The sequence below is a fragment of the Bidens hawaiensis genome, unplaced genomic scaffold, assembly GCF_021521415.1.
Source record: "Bidens hawaiensis isolate Kalapana, Puna unplaced genomic scaffold, B.hawaiensis_p1.1 tig00004003_1, whole genome shotgun sequence".
Classification (NCBI taxonomy): Eukaryota; Viridiplantae; Streptophyta; class Magnoliopsida; order Asterales; family Asteraceae; genus Bidens; species Bidens hawaiensis.
The window spans coordinates 685,099-704,581 of record NW_027491234.1 but is presented as its reverse complement, the minus strand read 5'-3'; the positions used below and the strand labels follow the sequence as shown (position 1 = coordinate 704,581).

The 19,483-nt window shown below is 34.0% G+C and overlaps 1 protein-coding gene and 1 pseudogene across 1 annotated transcript; both read left to right on the top strand.

Annotated features, from left to right (window-relative positions):
• The first annotated feature begins 1,018 nt into the window (after positions 1 to 1,018).
• LOC143624952 (putative LRR receptor-like serine/threonine-protein kinase At1g53430) lies at positions 1,019 to 7,376 on the top strand. Its single transcript, XM_077095442.1, has 19 exons — positions 1,019 to 1,114; positions 1,200 to 1,356; positions 1,439 to 1,510; positions 1,584 to 1,655; positions 1,738 to 1,809; positions 1,892 to 1,963; positions 2,042 to 2,113; positions 2,197 to 2,268; positions 2,349 to 2,420; positions 2,501 to 2,572; positions 2,675 to 2,746; positions 2,930 to 3,001; positions 3,079 to 3,147; positions 3,221 to 3,286; positions 3,363 to 3,407; positions 3,501 to 3,565; positions 3,824 to 4,200; positions 5,102 to 5,297; positions 7,189 to 7,376. The coding sequence occupies exons 1-19, from the start codon at positions 1,033 to 1,035 to the stop codon at positions 7,371 to 7,373; spliced, it is 1,962 nt and encodes a 653-aa protein (XP_076951557.1). The 5' UTR covers positions 1,019 to 1,032; the 3' UTR covers positions 7,374 to 7,376.
• Positions 7,377 to 16,471: 9,095 nt separating this feature from the next.
• On the top strand, positions 16,472 to 18,588 carry LOC143624973 (putative clathrin assembly protein At2g25430 pseudogene; annotated as a pseudogene).
• Positions 18,589 to 19,483: the final 895 nt, after the last annotated feature.

Sequence of the window (19,483 nt, the reverse complement as noted above, 5' to 3'; positions counted from 1 at the left end):
TTCATACACGTTGATATAAAAAACTGAAAAATAATATTAAATTAGCTATGTTTAAAGGACAAAAATTGTAATTTAATCTATAATTTATATATATGAAAATTTGTATTATAATTTTGGGTTATAGTTTACATATATTAAAATTTGGGCTTTAATTTAAATGAGTCAGCTAATGAGTGTGGTTAACTTGGCTTTGGCACAGTTCATTTACAATTGAGACGATTTTGAACAAGGCTTTTTTTCTAGTGAGCTTTCCTTGGCTCATTTACGATCGAGACAATTTTGAACAAGCCTTTTTTTTTTGGGGGGGTGAGGTTACCTTGGCTTGGGCGTTGGTTCATTCACAATCGAGACTATTCTGAACAAGCCTTTTTTCAAGTGAGCTAGATCCGGGAGGTTTTTCAAGGACCCGAGTGTTAAGTCACCATCCAACTATTTGACTAAAGTATCCGATGAGAGTTTCTGGTGACTTTTGAAGACAATCAATCAAAATAATGCAGACAATCCGGTTTCCTGTCGTCAAGTTTTAATAAACTTATACAAAGATGTTATAAAAGCAACACTTGTTCTATAATATCTGATCTTTAATTCTAATAGAAACAACCATGACCATGACCTCTAGTTTATTTAATCTTGTAGTCTAGTCTTCTCACAGGCCGGCAATACTTAAGATTTGTTAAATTTGTCTCAAGTGTATATCAAGTAGTTGAGTTTTGACCAAAAGAGCAAAAACAAATTCTTAAGGGGCTGAACCTGCACATTAGTAAAAGTGTAGGGGTGAAATGTTTTAGGTAATCAAAAGAACCATAATTCATATGAAGAATAATACAGTCTATATAAATTTTAAGATTTCACACTTAACTTTCATTTCAGTGGCTCCTTGTTAGCCACTTGCTCTTGAAAAATGACTGAATTATTAAACAAGATGCTGATGATGATGCAAACTTTGACCAAGTCAAACACTAATATGTCTCTCTCTATATATATGTATGTATGTGTGTGTGTGCATATATAGAATTTGAAGTTGAGTTTATTATGGGAATTCTGAGCTTCTGTTTCTTGGTTCTATTCGCTAATGAACTAGTTTCTGCTCAAATGACAACCGAACCGAGTGAAGGTCCGTTCGTGTTAAGTTTTTGGTTGATAATATTAAGTGTTAACAATTTTTTTTTCTAATCTAATTATCTGTTTCTTGATCATAGTGGCTGCTATCAACAAGCTGATAGATTACTGGAGTTTGAAGTCAAAGCTGAATTTGACCATTGACCCGTGCACACCTGGTGCACCATGGGCTGCAGAGTTAGCAAACCCGCGCGTGGTGTGTGATTGTTCTCCCAACATCTGCCACATAACTCACTTGTTAGTTTGACAACCTTTTCACTTTGAGAGTATTCATTTATTTATTTATTTATATATGTTTTGCTTATCTAATTTTTTGCAGGAAGATATATGCTTTGGATATTTCTGGTGAACTCCCACAAGAACTGTTTCAACTGACAGAGCTTATGGACTTGTAAGAGACTAATAATTAAGTTTGACCTCAAAAAGTCAAGCTTTGACTACCTTTGAACTTTAACTCGGTGCAGGAACCTTGGACAGAACATACTAAGTGGCTCGATCCCTCCAGAAATCGGAAACTTACTGAAAATGCAATATTTGTTAGTAAATCTTAATCTTATATAAATTATTCTAATTCTAAATTTAGAATTCAACTTAATGTTGAGTAATTTTAATCTACAGGAGTCTTGGCATTAACAACTTTAGCGGCCTCGTGCCTGCGGAGTTTGGCAAACTTACCAAGCTGAAGTCCTTGTTAGTAAAAATATTTAATTTTTGACACATTATATTTTGTATATCTATTTCTTTTCGCTTATGTACTTTTACTGTCGTTCAGAAGCTTCAGTTCAAACAACTTCAATGGACCGTTGCCTGTTGACTTAGGAAAGTTGACTTCATTAGAGCAACTGTATGCATATCTTGTAAATTTGTAATCCACACATATCACTTCTTCAACTTGTTTAACTTTATTTCATTGGTCAATTAGGTACATAGACAGCAGTGGAGTTAGCGGGCCGATTCCTCAAGAACTATCAAACTTGAAATCACTTCACACTGTGTAACATAATCATTCCATAATAAAAAACTGTGTCTTTTTAGCATGAAAACTTATATTTTGTTTAATATTCTTTTCTACAACAGATGGGCATCAGATAACGGTTTTACTGGACAGCTACCCGAGTTTTTTGGAACTTTTACAAATCTTACAACATTGTAAGCATGATTATAATATATAATTCTTTTTATTATAAAAGTTTAGTTTCATGATACTGATTTTTGATAGTGTTCTTCAGGAGACTTGAAGGAACAGCTCTAGAAGGCCCGTTTCCCGCCAGTTATGCTGGTTTGACTAAACTAGAGGACCTGTAAGATTATTATTATTCAGCAATTTTGTAAGACTCAGAAAATATGTCAATTAACTTAATTCATTAATTTTTCCGTATAGGCGAATTGGTGATCTGACGGGTGAAGATTCGACCCTTGATTTCTTGGTTAACATGAGAAGCCTTTCGATTCTGTATGTTTTCACTGCATAAAATGACAAAAAGTGGTGTTTTTTTAACAACATTTTTGAACTAATTTAGTGAAAGTTTAAGGAATATTTGATGTTTGTGTATAGTTCCTTGAGAAGTGCCCGAGTAAGTGGTGAAATCCCATCACAAATTGGCACGTTTCCTAACTTACAATCCCTGTAAGTTTCCTTCTATACAATAATCTCAATATTTGAATAAAACGATTTAGGACATTGAATGCGCTTAAGTTATAGACTTATAGTGTTAGACTTTTAGACGGCTTTCAACCCGTTGGAGTGTTTGACACGTTCCCATTTTACCTATTTTTTATACCCGTTCATGATATTGAGAACCTTTTGAAGGGACTTGAGCTTCAACAAACTAACAGGCAGCATACCGAACACTTTCCAAGACTCGCAAGCGTTGCATTTCTTGTAAGTCTAGTAATGTTTTTCACATTATAACATTTCAAATCTTAAACACTAATTTATAAAAATTTATGTTTTTCCAGGTATCTTGGAAGCAATATGTTAACTGGGGAGATCCCATCAAATATCATAACTCCACAGCTCCGGGCATTGTAAGCTCCCAACTCGTGTTTTCGGTTACCTTTTCTTTTTCTTATATATATTTTTTTAATGTTACTGCAACAGAGATATATCATTTAACTCCATCACTGGGAATTTGCCTGCTAATTTTGCCAAACTTGAAAGATCATTGTGAGTTGATTAGCATTTTACTGGTTTGAATAAATCAAAATTATTAAAAACATAAATAAATATTACTTTTTTACAGGAATGCTGTGGGAACTTTGGTGAATGGGGATGGCTTAATAGATGGGTAAACCGCCTTTTATTATTAATGGTCATGATGTTCTAATTTTCTTTTTTTTTTGGTCAAAATTTTTGCATTTTTATTTAAAAACCGATGCAGGAAGGCATCCGATATCTCAAGTTGCCTTCTAAGTGATAGCAAATGCACCAAAAAGGTTCCAGTCAGTAAGTTCTATTAAAGATAGCGTGTTCAATGATTCATATTAGATAGGTTGACTTTCAAGGTCAAACGGTACAATATTTACAGTCAAATTTGATGCACATTCTGCTATAGTTTTTTTTTAATAATATCACTTTCCCAAATGTTTATATTGTTATAAATTTAAATTTAACCACCTAAACATATAACTTTGAAGAATTCATGTCAATATTCAAATTAAAAATCAGCTTGTTTGACTTCATGACTTTGACATTACTATGTAGATTCTTTTGCTATCAAATGTGGTGGCCCACAACAAACATCTTCAGATGGTGTTAGATTTGATGATGATTCAGAGACCTTAGGGGCTTCATCGATGTACACGGGTTCTAATAATAATTGGGTGGTCAGCAGCACGGGCAGTTTCATATCCAACCCGAACGGGCCTCAATATACAACACAAACTGATTCTCAAATAACCGGAACTTTAGATTCTGAATTATATAAAACAGCAAGAGTCTCACCGAACTCGTTAAGGTATTACGGGTTGGGCTTGAGAAATGGAAGATATAATGTTGAACTCCATTTTGCTGAAATTCAAATGGATGATAACGAGTCGTGGAAAGGCCTTGGAAAGCGTCTATTCGATATTTATATTCAGGTACGTATTATATGGTATAAAATAGTTGTGGCAAAATGGGCGGGCCAAAACGGGTACTTTTTTGTACGGGTCAAAATAGGTCAGGTTGACTTGAAACACATTTTGCTCAAATTTCTTATAATAATTAGCGAGTCAAATTATAATTACATAAAAGTTGAATATTTATTTCTATAATCAACAAAATTTTAAAAAAGATTTGAGGTTTTATGCGTTAAAATACAGGCTTGGTGGCATTTGGCCCGTTTGACTTGAAACACGTTTTGTTCAAATTTGGTATAATAATTAGCGAGTCAAACATAATTTCAAAAGGTTTTATACTTTCATCAATATCAAACAAAAAATTTAGTTTAGAAATGATTTATGCCTTAAACGTACAAGTTTGGTGACGTTTGGCCCGTTTGACCTGCTTGGCTTGAAACATATTTGGTTCAAATTTCTTCTAATAATTAGAAAGTCAATTATACTTAAAGAAATTGTATGATTTTATTAATAATCAAACAAAAAGTTTAAAAACATTTAATGTTTTATGCATTAAAAGTGCAAGTTTGGTGACGTTTGGCCCGTTAAATGTCTTATAATAATTAGCTTTCAAATATAATTAAAAAAATGTACAAATTTCAATAATAATAAAAAAAAGTAACAAAAAATTATTTACTAGGTTTATGCATTAAAAATACATGTTTCAACCCGTTTAACTTGTTTTTTTATAAGCAAATTTGTAACAGCTTTGACTCGTTAGAAATAAACCATAACCGAATCAACCCAAATGGGTCAACGTTGCCACTCTACTATGAGCCAAAAATCTTTCCTTCTTGAATGGGTTAGATACGGGCTGCTGGTGATCATATCATATCCGAATACATTATTTACTTGTTTTATTGTTAAAAATTTGATTACAAAGGGTGAAAGAGTTGTTCAAGATTTCAACATAAAGAAAGAAGCACACGGGTCGAAACGAGCTTTGGTGAAATTGTTTGAAACCAATGTAACAAATACGAACATCGACATTCATTTTAAATGGGCTGGGAAAGGAACTTGCTGCATTCCGTTTCAAAGCACATTCGGCCCGTTGGTCTCGGCTATACATGTTTCTCAAGGTTTGTCAACTGTTCAGACTTTAGTTACTTGTCGAAATAATATACTTTTTATGATAATATTTGTCTTACTAATCGTTAAGAAAAACTACAAGCGTCAGAGAAAAGTGTTTTGGGTCGACTCGGCCCGTTTCAACTTGTACAAAAAGTTACGTGTTTCCACCTACTAAGAGAGGGTCAACCGAATTACTTTTCTCATATTACTGCATATATACAAGGAGCAATCCCATAATTCTAGGAATAGATATACAACATAAAAGGAAGTTAATAACTATGAAATATTATCTATAAATAATAACTTGACTTGTTATTCAAGCCCTTGAGCGGGAACCAATGTATCGTTAATACCACCAACCCGCCCAACCCAACCCGTCATGTCCTCTCCAATTTTGCCACCTTTGTGCATGGGTCGGTTTCGGGCTCAAACCTAACCAAAAAACGAAAATTCGGTTTTTCTGTTGTGAAAACCTTAGATTTTGTTTTTTTCAGTTTTCACAATGGGTTCGGTTTTGTCGTTTGGGCTTGAAATTTTGGGCCGAAAAAATGGCCCAAAATATGAATTTAGGCCTGAAACTCTGCGCCTATATATTTTTTTAGTTAATCATTAATTGTTTATTAAACATCTGGGCCTAAGACTTTTGACTACACCATTTGTTATATATTTATTAACTAGTTTTAGTGCCCGAGTCACACACGGGATTATCCAAATTAAAGTTACAAGTAAAGCAAATAATTAAATAACGTATATAAAAAATATATTACATCTATACTTGTATATATGCTATGTGTACATAAATTAATTTTATTTATATCATAAAATGATTTTTTTAAATGAACTTAATAAAAAAATTACGTGCAGACATGTACCCAAGAATGCTCTTTCTATTGAAAATTTCATTCTCAGTGTCATATATGTATAATTGAAATAATTTTGGTTATTACCCAATTTCAGGAATAAGCTTCTCATACAATAGTAGTTCTAACCACTCAGCTTAAATACAAAATAAGTGTTACCTTTATTGATATATTTATCAATTTACCATCCATTGAATGAAAAGAGAACATTAAATTGTAACGACGGATATTCTTAGTATTGATATGTCTAGGGGTGGCATTGTATAGATTTAAAGCATAGATTTACAATTTATAAATTTATATGATAATAATAATAATAGTAATAATAATAGATAAAATGATTGATTTTTAAAAAATGGATCGACTTTTAAGCATATATTTATAATTTAATGATTAAAAAAATAACTTTGTAAAATGAGCATATTCGAGTTTTGTTTTTCTTTACAATCTTCTACAATATACATAGTACAAAGTACAATATGTTAATGATAATATTTGAAATTATATTTTTTTCAATATTTGGCAAACATGGTTTGTTGTTGATTTTTGGATTTCACCAAGTATTTTGGAATATATAGTAAAAGAATATGTTAGTATTTATTTTTATAAAAATGTATAGATATAATATAAATACTGTATTAAAGGAAAGTGAATAATTATTAATCTATTACATTAGTTTTGAAGAGAAAAGAATTGTAAGAATTAACCAAAAGATGACAAGTGTTCACAATTATTTTACTTTATTAGAATAGGTGGATTACTTCAGTGAAAAATAAAAATTATAATCCGTTAATTTAATAACAAAAGTCATTTTTCAATTTTTACCGGCTTAAATCATTTTTTTCGGTTTTTGGTGCATGCAAAACTGAACAAAAAAAATTCAGTTTTTGAAAAAAAAAAAAAAAAAACATAAAACCAAGCAATCGGTTTTGGGCTTGAATAAGTTATTTTGGTTATGGGTAGGTTATTTCAGTTTTATGTTACACCCTTTGTTTGATGGTAAGTTTTTCTTACAATATAATCTTGTTTCATTTTCTAGTGTCTATTTCGGGTTCATCCAACGATAACAAGAAGCAAGTCGGAAGAATTGTTGGGATAACACTTGGAGTTGTCGCGGGGATGTTTATTATAGCATCTGTTTTTTACTTATGGTGGGTAAAGAAGACACCCGAACATATGCGCGTCGGTACCGATTCTCCAAAGAAAAACCTATCTTCTGTTTAGGTAGTTTTTTTTGTAAACTTAACCAAAACTTGTGTTCCTAGCATGTTTGATCTTCTGCATGTTGTCTAGTTTGTCTTTTGTGTTAATTAGGAAATTGTGTGTAAAATGCCTATAAGAAACACATACAAGTAATGGGTGAAAAAAATAAATACAAGAAGTTTAAAGTGTGATGATTATGTATAAAATATGTAATAACCTTAATTTTAAATTTGATATGGTGAAATGAGTATCTCAATTTTGTTTTTTTTCTGAATTTGATATGGTGAAATTTGATATGATGAATATCGGTTCGGTTAATTATGATGCAAGCACAACACTGACACTCGGTATAACAATTGAAAGAAAAAGAAAAGGCAAATACCGATACTAGTACCAACATTGTTAGAACAATATAAGTTCTTGCCCTCAGGGTATGGAGACGGTGTCTACATTCGCTATGTTGGACTTAATAGTTCGGTGCGCTACAGGATGGTCCCTCAGCTAATCCTTTTATGCCATATCAGGCTGGTGAGAAGGTCCGGGATTAGTGACGGATCTAGAACAAAATGTCAGGGGTAACGTTCAATTTTTTTTTACCGTATTTTATGCGATATAAACTAATCAAAAATGGAAACACAATAATAAATACATTTAAACACATGGGCTGCAGATTTCTCCTCTTCGGTTTTTGAAAGCTTGACATCGAGCATTTATATCCTCTTCTTTTACTTTATCAAGTATTTCTCTTTCGACCGCACAAATTAAAGTATTGTTCAAATACTCATCACCCATTCGATTCCTTGCATATGTCATATTTCTTGTAAGCTTATTACTAATACACTTGTTATAATAATAAAATGTTTGTTTTAAATCATTGGATAAAGTTTGAATTATGGATTACCTTCCTATTCAAAGGGGATTATGTATATTGGTAGCTACCGGTTTCAAAATATGGTTTTATAAATTGAGAACTCACCAACCTTTATGTTGATAAAATTCTAAACGTATTTTTCAAGTAACTGGGATGAAAGTTTCATGAAGTAATATGGGAAAAACGGGTGTCGTGTTCAAACTCAAAAAGTTGGACAAAAACATGTATTTAATAAATGTGTACTAAACTCATATACAATGATTTTATGTTAGAAATAAATGTCAAACTTGAGTAAAAATATATTTGACAAAAACAGCGTCTGTCGCATCACGTGATTAAGTATTTTGTTGTTAAATTAACGATTTTGGGTTGTGACAGGCAACATATTGTCCCACATAGTGAATTGAATTTCCTTATTAGTGTCGGGTGTATAAACTCCAACCTGACTAAAGATGGCATGCCAGTTATACAAAATCAGAGTCGAATATAATTCCATTAGTACTCAAATCATTCCATCATTTTCAAGGAATTATAAACTTTCTTCATTTACAATTATTAATACAACGGTCAACCCTCGATGACTCTTATAAGTACTCCTTAATAGTGGCGTGCACAAAAGAAAAAAAGGTAAAAGCACGCCTAAGTAAAATCCCCCAATGAGATCACAAAAGAATAAAGTAACATATATGAAGTATACTTGTTAGATATAATTTGGGATACCTTATTTATAAATAAGTTGAAAAGGTCTTTTTGTGATAAGTGGAAAAGGAATTATGATTTTCTAAAAAAGTGTTTGGATTACCATAAGTCAATAAGTTGTTTTTTAAAAAGTATTCGGTTTAACTTATTGATATAAAATGACCAAACACCCCAAATTATTCTAAACCTATTGAAAACCTATTAGGAGATGGGTGGAATGGAAGGGTGGAATAAGAATTCTAAACCTATAAGAAGATAAGTTATCATATCCCAACTTTTTGAAAACCCAGTTTTTAGCCTTATCAATAAGGAGAAAGTTAAAAGGACTTATTAGTTCCCAAACACTAAATAAACATAAAAACAATCTATTCATCCTTCATAAGTCGTAAGAAGAGGAAAATAAGGAATCCCAAACACCCTTGAAATCACATATAACAACGTACCTTAATGCAAAAGAGAGTTTGCACAAACATCAAATCTCATAATCAAAGACGTCCTTAGAAATATAAGAATTAACCTATCAAGTTGTTCCAATCAAATATAAAATACAAAACATACGAAGAACACCGAACTCCAAGCTATACATAACGAAAGTAGTAAGATCATCCGAACATGTGTAGGTTAAATACAAATTACATGTGAACTAATGAGAGACATAGTATGAGCATACATATTAACCGGCCATCTCGACATCCATTCTAATTATTCTACTAGAATCATAAGCAGAAAAATACTAGGACCATTTTATAAAGAGAAATTAATATAACATTAACCTGTATCCCGTTTTTTTTCAATAATAATATTTTTTTATATTGAACAAAATATCCAATTACAATAAAGAGGTGGGTAAGCGGGCAATAAGTTGCACTGTCATCACCGCCTTTTAAATGGCAAGCCCGATCCTGCTGAAAACAAAGTTATAGTTCTTTGGCTCGATAAGTTACTGTGCACGACCCGCTGAACTTTTTTCAGAAACGTAATGGCTTCTGGGGCAAGGGACCCAAATGTATCAAAGGCAAAAGGAATGAATGCATGATGATTCTCGATAGATGCTTTCTCATGCTTAACAGTTTTTCGTGACTCCGCCTTCAACACGGCCTACCTAATAACAAATCAGGTGTCACTAAGCCCGACAATGGGGGATACTCCAGTAAGGTCTATACCAAATTTGGTAAGTCGATCGTGATCTTTAGACTGAGCCATAAAACAAGGCTATCCATACAATCAAAATTATCCTACACTGAGGCTGTTAAAACAAAGTGGCGAGGCGGAAGCGAAAACACACAACGCACACACGATATTAAGCAGTAGATAGAAAATAATAAATGATAAACGACACAAGAATTTTTCATGATTCGGTCCAGTAAGAGATCTACATCTATAAGTTGCAACTAGGTTATTTTATTGATAAGGTGTTAAAATTACAATTACATATCAGATGTATATATAGATATAAAACGAGAGTTAACAACTTAATTAACTAAAAAACAATTATGGGCTCGAGCCCTTATTCACCATGTCACTAAGTTGAGCCTAAACCCAAAACTGGTCTAAATCCTTCCCAAACCCAACAAAACAATAATTCATTAATACACTTTTGAGAGAAGAATCTAATTCCTAATTATAATAATAAATAACATGCGATATATTATTTTATAAGTTACTTCTATTCAAATAGCATGAGTAAACATGACTTGTTAAATATTATTTTAGACGTATTAAGCGTTGTTCGTTTATGACTTAGCTAATAATCTAATGTAGTAATATGCCTTCACGTGTTTCCCAACCTTTTCATATGTATAGAAAGTTTATAGTACATACGAGATGATTCAAATTATAAAAGAATAAATAAGCAAATGATTACATAACGTATATAAAAAAATGTATTACATCTATGCTTGTATCTATACTATGTTTACATAAATTGCTTTTATTTATATCACAAAGTAGTTTTTTTAATGAACTTACTAAAAAAATGCATGTGCAAAAACGTACCCGAGAACGCTCATCCTATTGAAATTTCATTCTTAGTATCATCTATGTATAATATAAAGAATTTTGGTTTAAATCAATTTCGAGAAGAAGACTTTTCATACAATAATAGTTCTAACCGCTCAGCATAAATACAAAAAGAGCATTACTTTTATTGATATATTTATCAGTTTTTCACCCCACAGAAGAAAAGAACATTAAATTGTAACGACGGATGTTCTAAGAAAACTATGTTTTTTTTGAGCTACACCATGAAAAAGATTTTGATAATTTTCAGAAGGCTTCTCGGCTTTGTCATGATGACAATATAAAAAAATATCATGTTAACTCATTAAATTTTTTGAATGTTTTGCTTCATTTGAGCATAGTTTTGCATGACCTGCTTTCCATACAACGTTCTGACCGCCATTGAAGGAAAAGTTAACGCTGACAAAAATATTTCAAAATTGATAAAAGTTAGAAGCATTGATAGGCCTGGGGGTGGCATATCGGAAATGTTCGCTATCTTTTCTTAAATTTTAATAGTTTAGGGAAAAAAGTCAATTTGCTAAATCCTAACCTTTTGATTATTTCCAAAAATGCCCTTGAAAATAAATCTGAACCTAAATCATGTTTAAAATTCTAACGTTCATCTGTTAACATTTTTAAGTCAATACTTTGAACCCGTAACAAATTTGAGGATAAATCTATTTACGTTCTCAAATTTTTAAAAATACTTAAATTTCCCATTTTTGACCGTAACATATTTTGACCCAAATATAGTTAACTTGTACCAAACAATCTATTTACCAACTTTTGACCCGTAAAAATCTAATTTAAGTTCCACAAAAAACCCAAAACAATTCTTGATAAAAAAAACAAGAAATTAAATATGATAAACTTTGTTATATATGAAATTGATTGATATATACTATCGTTACATTTTAATATATATATATATATATATATATATAAAATACTAAATTAAGCGAAAAAATAAACAGATGGATTTAAAGCGTTGCAAAAACTAAGGGGGTGTTTGGGATTCCTTATTTTACCTCCTTATAACTTTTCATTAAGTTAATAAATTACAAAAATATAACTTATGGAACTTTTTTGTCTTACAGTATAAACAATCCCAAACACCTTATTACTTTTCAAAAAATTAATAAGTTATAAGTTGGTAAAAATAAGCGATCCCAAACACCCCCTAAATCATCTATTAAGTCACAACTATGTTTTATGTAACATCTAGGAAAAACCCATATTTATTTTGGACCAAATATGTCAACTTTGAAAGTTGAAGGATTAAAAATAATCTCAAAGGCAAGTAATTGGAAGAATGAGATAAGAAAAACAAAGCATTCTTATGTTAAGGAAATAAGAAAAAATCCATCTCACATGGATAGATGGAAGAAAAAGGGAAACATCCCTATGAGTATAAATAAGGAATGGAATTTCAATCCAACATGAAAACAAACAATAAGCAAAAGCTCTTTATAAGGAAGCAAGTTTCCATAGAAATGTTTTAATGTGGCTAACCACTCTCCATAGTCCTAGCGTAGGGTTCGAAGCACCCAACGCGCACTCGCTCGGACTCGGACTCGGACGATGGGCGTAATGTGGCGTTTTGATGGCACACTTTGCACGAGCCGCATAAGGGTCGCTTTAGTATTTTTGGATAGTACAAGAACTAAAAATGAAAAATCTGAAACTTGCATCTTCGCGCGTTGCGAAGGATCACGCATCAACATCTTAGCGCCACGCGAAAGACAAAAGACTTGAACCGACTTTGGAGCATCTTCGCGATACACGAAGTTGTATGTCTGCATGTGTGACACGTGGAGACACGTGGCAGCATCTGGTGACGCGTGGCAACCCTACTGCTGACTCAGCAAACCTAGAGCACCTTCGCGTATCGCGAACCGTCATGGCTTGCATCTTCCCGATACGCGAAGTTGCAACATTTCGGCTATAAAAGGGAGGGTTAACTGCATTCACAACTCAAGCCTCAAACACACACATTTTCACATAGTTAGCCTCGGTTTGCGTGTCGGTTTTGTGGAACGCGCCGAGCTCCGAAGCTCTGACGATTTAAGTAGTAGTACGCGAAGTAGAGTAGAAGTACTGCTCGATCAATCAAAAGTATTTAACACCAAGTACCCGTATGAGGTAGGGGTTCTGATAAAGTTAATATTGTTTTATTATTATAATAGCTTAGACCATAGTCGGGGGTATAGCCCGAACCTTGATTACTATAAGTATAATATAACTTTTCATAAGCAAAGATTATAGTTAATTATAGCTTCTTCATGATTAAGAAATGTAATCATTTATATACAAAGGGTATAGTTAAAAATAGTATTTCTTAATGATTAAGAAATATACTACTTATTCACACATGTTATAGTTAAAATAATGTTTCTTTCTTCTTGAAGAAGAAACTTGGTATAAATGCTTCTTCCTAAAAAAAAGGAAACTTGATCTATAATTAATAAATAAACAAAGGGACTGAATGTCCACATGTTTTGTACAAACAAATAAATTATCAAAGTTACAGCTATACAAAACAGACTACGAGGTCTGAAGCTAGATCGTAGATATAGATATTTATACAAATGTTATTCTCGTACTATAGGTTCGAGATAACAATCAATCAATCAATCAGAAAGCTGAAAACAGAAACAGGAATCAGTAACATAAACTGATTTACATACAGGGGTCAGTAACAGAAACTGATCAATATACAGGGATCAGTGTCAGAAAGGTGAATACGTCCCAAACTTTTACAACTCTTTTAGAGTCTGAACTGTTTACAAAGGATTTACGAATCCTTAAAACTTTGTGTACAATAATAAGAAACGGGCATACTCAGATTAAGAGTATACACGTGTCTAGATCCATTCATACATGGTGACTCGGAGTTCCCCGAGGCCATGAAAATATCATCAAACATGCCTCTGGAAGTCTACAGGACTGTTCGGAGAAATGATATTGTGTATATGATTAATTGTACATGTACTTAGGGTAATTTTAACCCAATTGAGTTGGGTGCCTAATGAGTATTGTCACAAAGGTATTATTATTGTTTATGCAATGGTATTATTAAGTCAGCGTCATTGACCGGCTGTGTGCTGACGTATTTTCCCCCATTTCAGGGAAACTGTAAAACTGACAGGCAAGACTGATAGAAGATTGTAGATATAGTCATTAGAGGTGATCTAATGGCTCAGACATTTTATTTAGAAAATTATAAAGAATTATATTTTTAAAAAGACAAGTATTTAAATTATCAAACGGGTATTCAAATCATAAGGTTTCAATATAATAATATTTTTCTGAAGAGACTTCCGCTGATATTTTATTATACAATATTCAATGGGTATTCTAACCCGACATTTTATAAATGAATATTAAATATTAAATACTTCCGCTAATAACCCGCAACTCTGATATATTTTCAAAACTGGATACCAACTAACGGGTGTCGCACTTAGGCCCTGAGTCGGGGTGTGACATTTTATCATTTCAACCAGCTAGTCCCGTCTGAAACATCAACCAGTCAACAAAGAGAGAAAACAAGATTCTGATTGATTTTGTTTTATCTATAAACGACCCATCTATTTTGTCTTAGGTTGGGTTGGTGCCGATCACGTAGCACCCCTATCAAATCTCTATAGCAATTCTCCACGCCATTTCAGTTTCAAGACCCCAAAGGAAGAAGGAAAAAAGGTGAAAAAGCATGCAATTCCTTCCTTAGTAATGGCGTGACAATCGCTCATTTTCATTCACACCCACACACTTTATAAAAATAAATAACTAAATAAGGAATTTTTACATACTTCTTCTTACTAAACATCATAAATTACATATTTCCTCAATCAAGAAAATCAAATTACATATTTCCCTTTTTCTAACAAATTACTCAATTACCCTTATTTAATTAAAAAGATTAAAAAAATACAAAATTATATTAATAATTGTAAAGTTAACCAACATCATCTATCATCTTCAACATGCCCAGTAAAGGTTCCGGCCACTACATCACCGTCGCAAACCACCAGCATGCTTCCAACCTTAATTCCATCGTAATCCTCCACCAAATCGCTTCCGCGACTCCGATTCCCCCACCCCGAAGCTTTCAGCCACGTTTATATCTAGCCCCATCGCTTCAGATATGGAAAACATGGGTGTGGTGGTTTTCGTCGGAGATGGGGTCGAGCAAGCAGTTAAAACGAGATAGTGGTGGACTGTATGAAGTGGTGGTTTGGTTAGAGAGAGAGAGAGAGAGAGTTCGGAACCTGGATATGCAAGAAGACCGGTGTGAAGGTGACTAACTTCTTTGTGTGGTGCACCAGAGACGAGACCACGTTATGTGCTTTCTAGGTGGTTGTTTTTTTTTAAGGTATATTTGTCAAGTAATTGATTAATTTTACTGAATTGGGTAAAATATATATATGATTAAGAAAGAAGATATATATAATTATCATTTTTTAAATTGGAGAAATTTGTAATTAATTTATTTAGTAAGGGGAAATAATATGTAGGGGAGGGTTAACGTATAAATGAAATTAACATGTTCAACGTGAGAATCAAATAGAGTAATTATATATACAAGTAGAGTAATCACATCATAGAGTAATTACTTTATTGTATAGTAATTACTCTATGATGTGATTACTCTACTTGTATATATAATTACTCTATTTGATTCTCACGTTTAGCACGTTAATTTTATTTGTATTTGATCCAAACCTATAACATGAAAATGCCCGCTAAAAGAAGACGTGTAGTGAACATCCAACCGACGCACGCCAATTTATTTCCGACACGGTCCGTCCGGTATTCTCTCTCTCTCTAGATCTCAGTCAGCCAGCCAACCACAACATCCACCGATTATCAATCAACATTCAACTGTACACACACCTTCAGACATACCTCAGATCTAATCTTTCTCTTTTCTTTTCTGTTCCAGATCATAACGCCACGGTATTATTCATATTCATATTCATATTCATATTCATATTCATATTCATATTATTATTCATTCAAACCTCACCTCTATCCGATACTTAAATCATCGGCTTCTTTAACTTTCATAATAATTAATCAATCGCAACATTTCTGATTAGTAGTTGCTTCAATGCATTTCCGTTATTATATCAACTTCAATATCAATATTAATTAATCAAACGTGCTTTATCATATTATTATTATTATGAGTCTTTTAAGCCAGAAATTTACAACACTCTTGTTAATTTGTTTTATTCAACTTTTGAGATCTCATTTTAATTCTACACATCTCATTTTGATTTTCCAAGAGCTTCGTTTTTAGCAGGATATTCAAAACCAGCCGGCCACTTTATTGTAAATTAATTGAATTTAATACAAAATTATATATTGGTTAACAATTTTTTTCATTTTGTGTGAATTCATTATTGTGCTGGTTTAGATTTCTATAGATCTGATTTTGAATTTGTGTGAATATATATTATTATGCTTGGTTTCGCTTTCTATACATCTAATTCTGTAGTGTTGATACATTATTATTTCAGATCTGATTTTTTTTATTATTTGTTAGGGTTTTGTGTCAAGAACAACAGTTAGAAGCTTATAACAATGCCGACAACTCTTCGGAAGGCGATCGGAGCGGTGAAGGATCAAACAAGCATCGGAATCGCTAAGGTAGCTAGCGATATGGCACCGGAGCTGAAAGTCGCCATAGTCAAAGCCACAAGTCATGACGATGATCCCGCGAGTGAGAAGTACATTCGGGAGATTCTGCAGCTTACGTCTTACTCGCGAGGCTACGTGAGCGCCTGCGTTCACGCTGTATCGAAACGGTTAAGCAAAACCCGCGATTGGATCGTTGCCCTAAAATGTTTGGTTCTCGTCCACCGGTTGTTGAACGATGGCGACTCGGTTTTTCAGATGGAAATTATGCATGCCACTAGACGGGGCACTCGATTGCTTAACATGTCGGATTTTCGTGATGAGGCGCATAGTAATTCGTGGGATCACTCGGGTTTTGTTAGGACTTATGGGTTTTACTTGGACCAGAAGCTCGATTTAATCGCGTATGAGCGGAAGCAGAGCAGTGGGACCCGTGGAGATACGGATAAATCCGGGGAAGATCGCTGGAGATCACCACAAAACCGCGGATATGATGATTACAACGGGTTTCGTGATGAACCGGGGTATGGTGATATGAGAAAAACAAGGTCTTATGGGGATGTAAGAGAGGGGTCTAGTGGATCATCTCAAGAAAATAAGGATACTACTCCGTTACGGGATATGAAACCTGAGAGGATATTCGGTAAAATGGGGTATTTACAACGACTGTTGGATCGGTTATTGTCGTGCAGACCGACTGGTCTTGCAAGAAACAATAGGATGGTTTTGGTTGCATTGTATCCTATAGTGCAAGAAAGTTTTAAACTTTATGCAGATATTTGTGAAGTGTTGGCTGTTTTGCTTGATAGATTCTTTGATATGGAGCATCATGATTGTGTGAAGGCGTTTGATGCGTATGCGAGTGCTGCAAAACAGATTGATGAGCTTGCAGGGTTTTATGGCTGGTGTAAAGATATGGGAATTGCACGATCATCCGAGTATCCAGAAGTTCAGAAAATATCCGGGAAGTTACTCGAGACGTTGGAGGAGTTTGTGAGAGATAGAGCCAAAGCTATGAAAAGCCCGGATAAGAAACCCGAGGTTAAGGAAGTAGAACCGGTTCCTGATATGAATGAGATTAAGGCGTTGCCGGCACCGGAGACAGCGCCGCCGCCGCCTCCAGAGCCAGTAGTTGAGCCGCCACCGCCGCCGCCTAAACCGCAGCACACTGGTGATTTAGTTGATTTAAGAGAGGAAGCGGTGACAGCTGATGATCAAGAAAATAGGTTTGCTTTGGCATTGTTTGCAGGCCCGCCTGCAAACGGGAACAGGAAATGGGAAGCATTTGGGTCCAATGATGGGGCTGAGGTGACTTCCGCCTGGCAGAATCCGGCTGCTGAGGCTGGAAAAGCCGATTGGGAGCTTGCGTTGGTGGAGACCGCTAGTAATCTGGAAAAACAGAAGGCGACAATGGGCGGTGGGCTCGACCCGTTATTGCTAAACGGGATGTATGATCAAGGAATGGTGAGGCAACATGTGAGCACCGCTCAATTAACCGGTGGCAGTGCTAGCAGTGTAGCGCTACCAGGAAAAACAGCTACACCTGTTTTGGCACTGCCAGCGCCTGACGGGTCGGTTCAGCCCGTTGGCGGAGATCCATTTGCTGCCTCATTAAGCGTGCCGCCACCCTCGTACGTTCAAATGGCGGATATTGAAAAGAAACAACAGTTGTTGGTTCAAGAACAGATGGTTTGGCAACAGTATGCTAGAGAAGGAATGCAAGGTCAAGTTAGTTTGGGCAGGATTAACGGAGGTGGTTATGTTGCACCGGGTCAACCGCCCATGATGCCTTATGGGACTCCGCCTGTACATGGATCCGGGTTCTACTATCCTACTTATTGATGATGGGTATTTGTTGTTTTGATCATATCTTGTACCATTCATTTTTGTTGTATTAGAACCAATGAGTAGCTAACTATATGTAATTAAATGAAACTATTTGTTTTGTGACACTTGGTAGTAAGCTTTGTTCTGTTTAATATTGTCTCATACTTATGGTTAAAAGGTGAAGTAGCATTGGATACTTGTTTCCTTGAAGTTATTGGAAGTAATGACTTAATATTTAGTGAAATGTTGTTTCTCTCTTAAAGTGCTAAATAAGCATCATTCATAAACCATTCGTTTTTATAGAAATATATCTCACAGTAATAGCTATAACTGTACTTTTATGCCTTTGTTACCAATTATCCATGGTTTAATTTTGATCCATAGCTTCTAATTGTTCTAATAACTCTACTAATGCTTGAAGGTCCGGTTGAGACCGAAAAAAAAAGGAACAGGAAAAACAAACACGAAAAAAAAAAAAAAAACCAACTATGAATGTTATTAATTTACCCTAGAAAAGTAAAAGAATCAGATCACTTTAAATTCAAGAAAAGAAAACAAAATAATTGTTGGGTTTGCCGAGGCTTGGGCTCGGTTAGTTGAAGATCTTGAAAACATGTTTATTAGGTTTGCTGAAGATTGAAGACACGGAAGGCCTTTGGGGCGGCGGCCTATATCTCTTATTATGGCATGACTGTAGCCTGGACGTATGTCAGCTTAGACCGAACCATATAAATTCTCGTGTGTCGTGTTCATTTATTTGTCCGTGTTGCAATACCGAAATTCAAACAATAAGAATAATGATCCAAACTCAAAGTTGACCTGTCTATTGAACAATCAGTTTGATATCTTTTGACTTTGTTAGTTGACTTTTGTCGTATGTATGAAAAATAGTCAAAGATGTATGGCCTTGTTTGTCATGTACTAGTCTTTTGAAACAAAGTCAAAGTGAGTTGAGTCAAACAGAGTGGAATGATAAGCCTGGAAAGTCCGTTGGGATGGTCGTCACTGTTTGACCAAATATTTTAGTATTTTATCATGCATATATACAAGAGATTAATTTTTTATTTTAATTCAACCATATGGCTTGTAT

What these genes read in the sequence shown, in the direction of transcription:
- LOC143624952 (XM_077095442.1), top strand. Translation starts at nt 1,033, where the DNA reads ATGGGAATTCTGAGCTTCTGTTTCTTGGTTCTATTCGCTAATGAACTA. An exon ending in ATCTGCCACATAACTCACTT is followed by an intron (nt 1,357 to 1,438) that starts GTTAGTTTGACA and finishes AATTTTTTGCAG; the next exon opens with GAAGATATATGCTTTGGATA. An exon ending in GGCTATACATGTTTCTCAAG is followed by an intron (nt 5,298 to 7,188) that starts GTTTGTCAACTG and finishes TTCATTTTCTAG; the next exon opens with TGTCTATTTCGGGTTCATCC.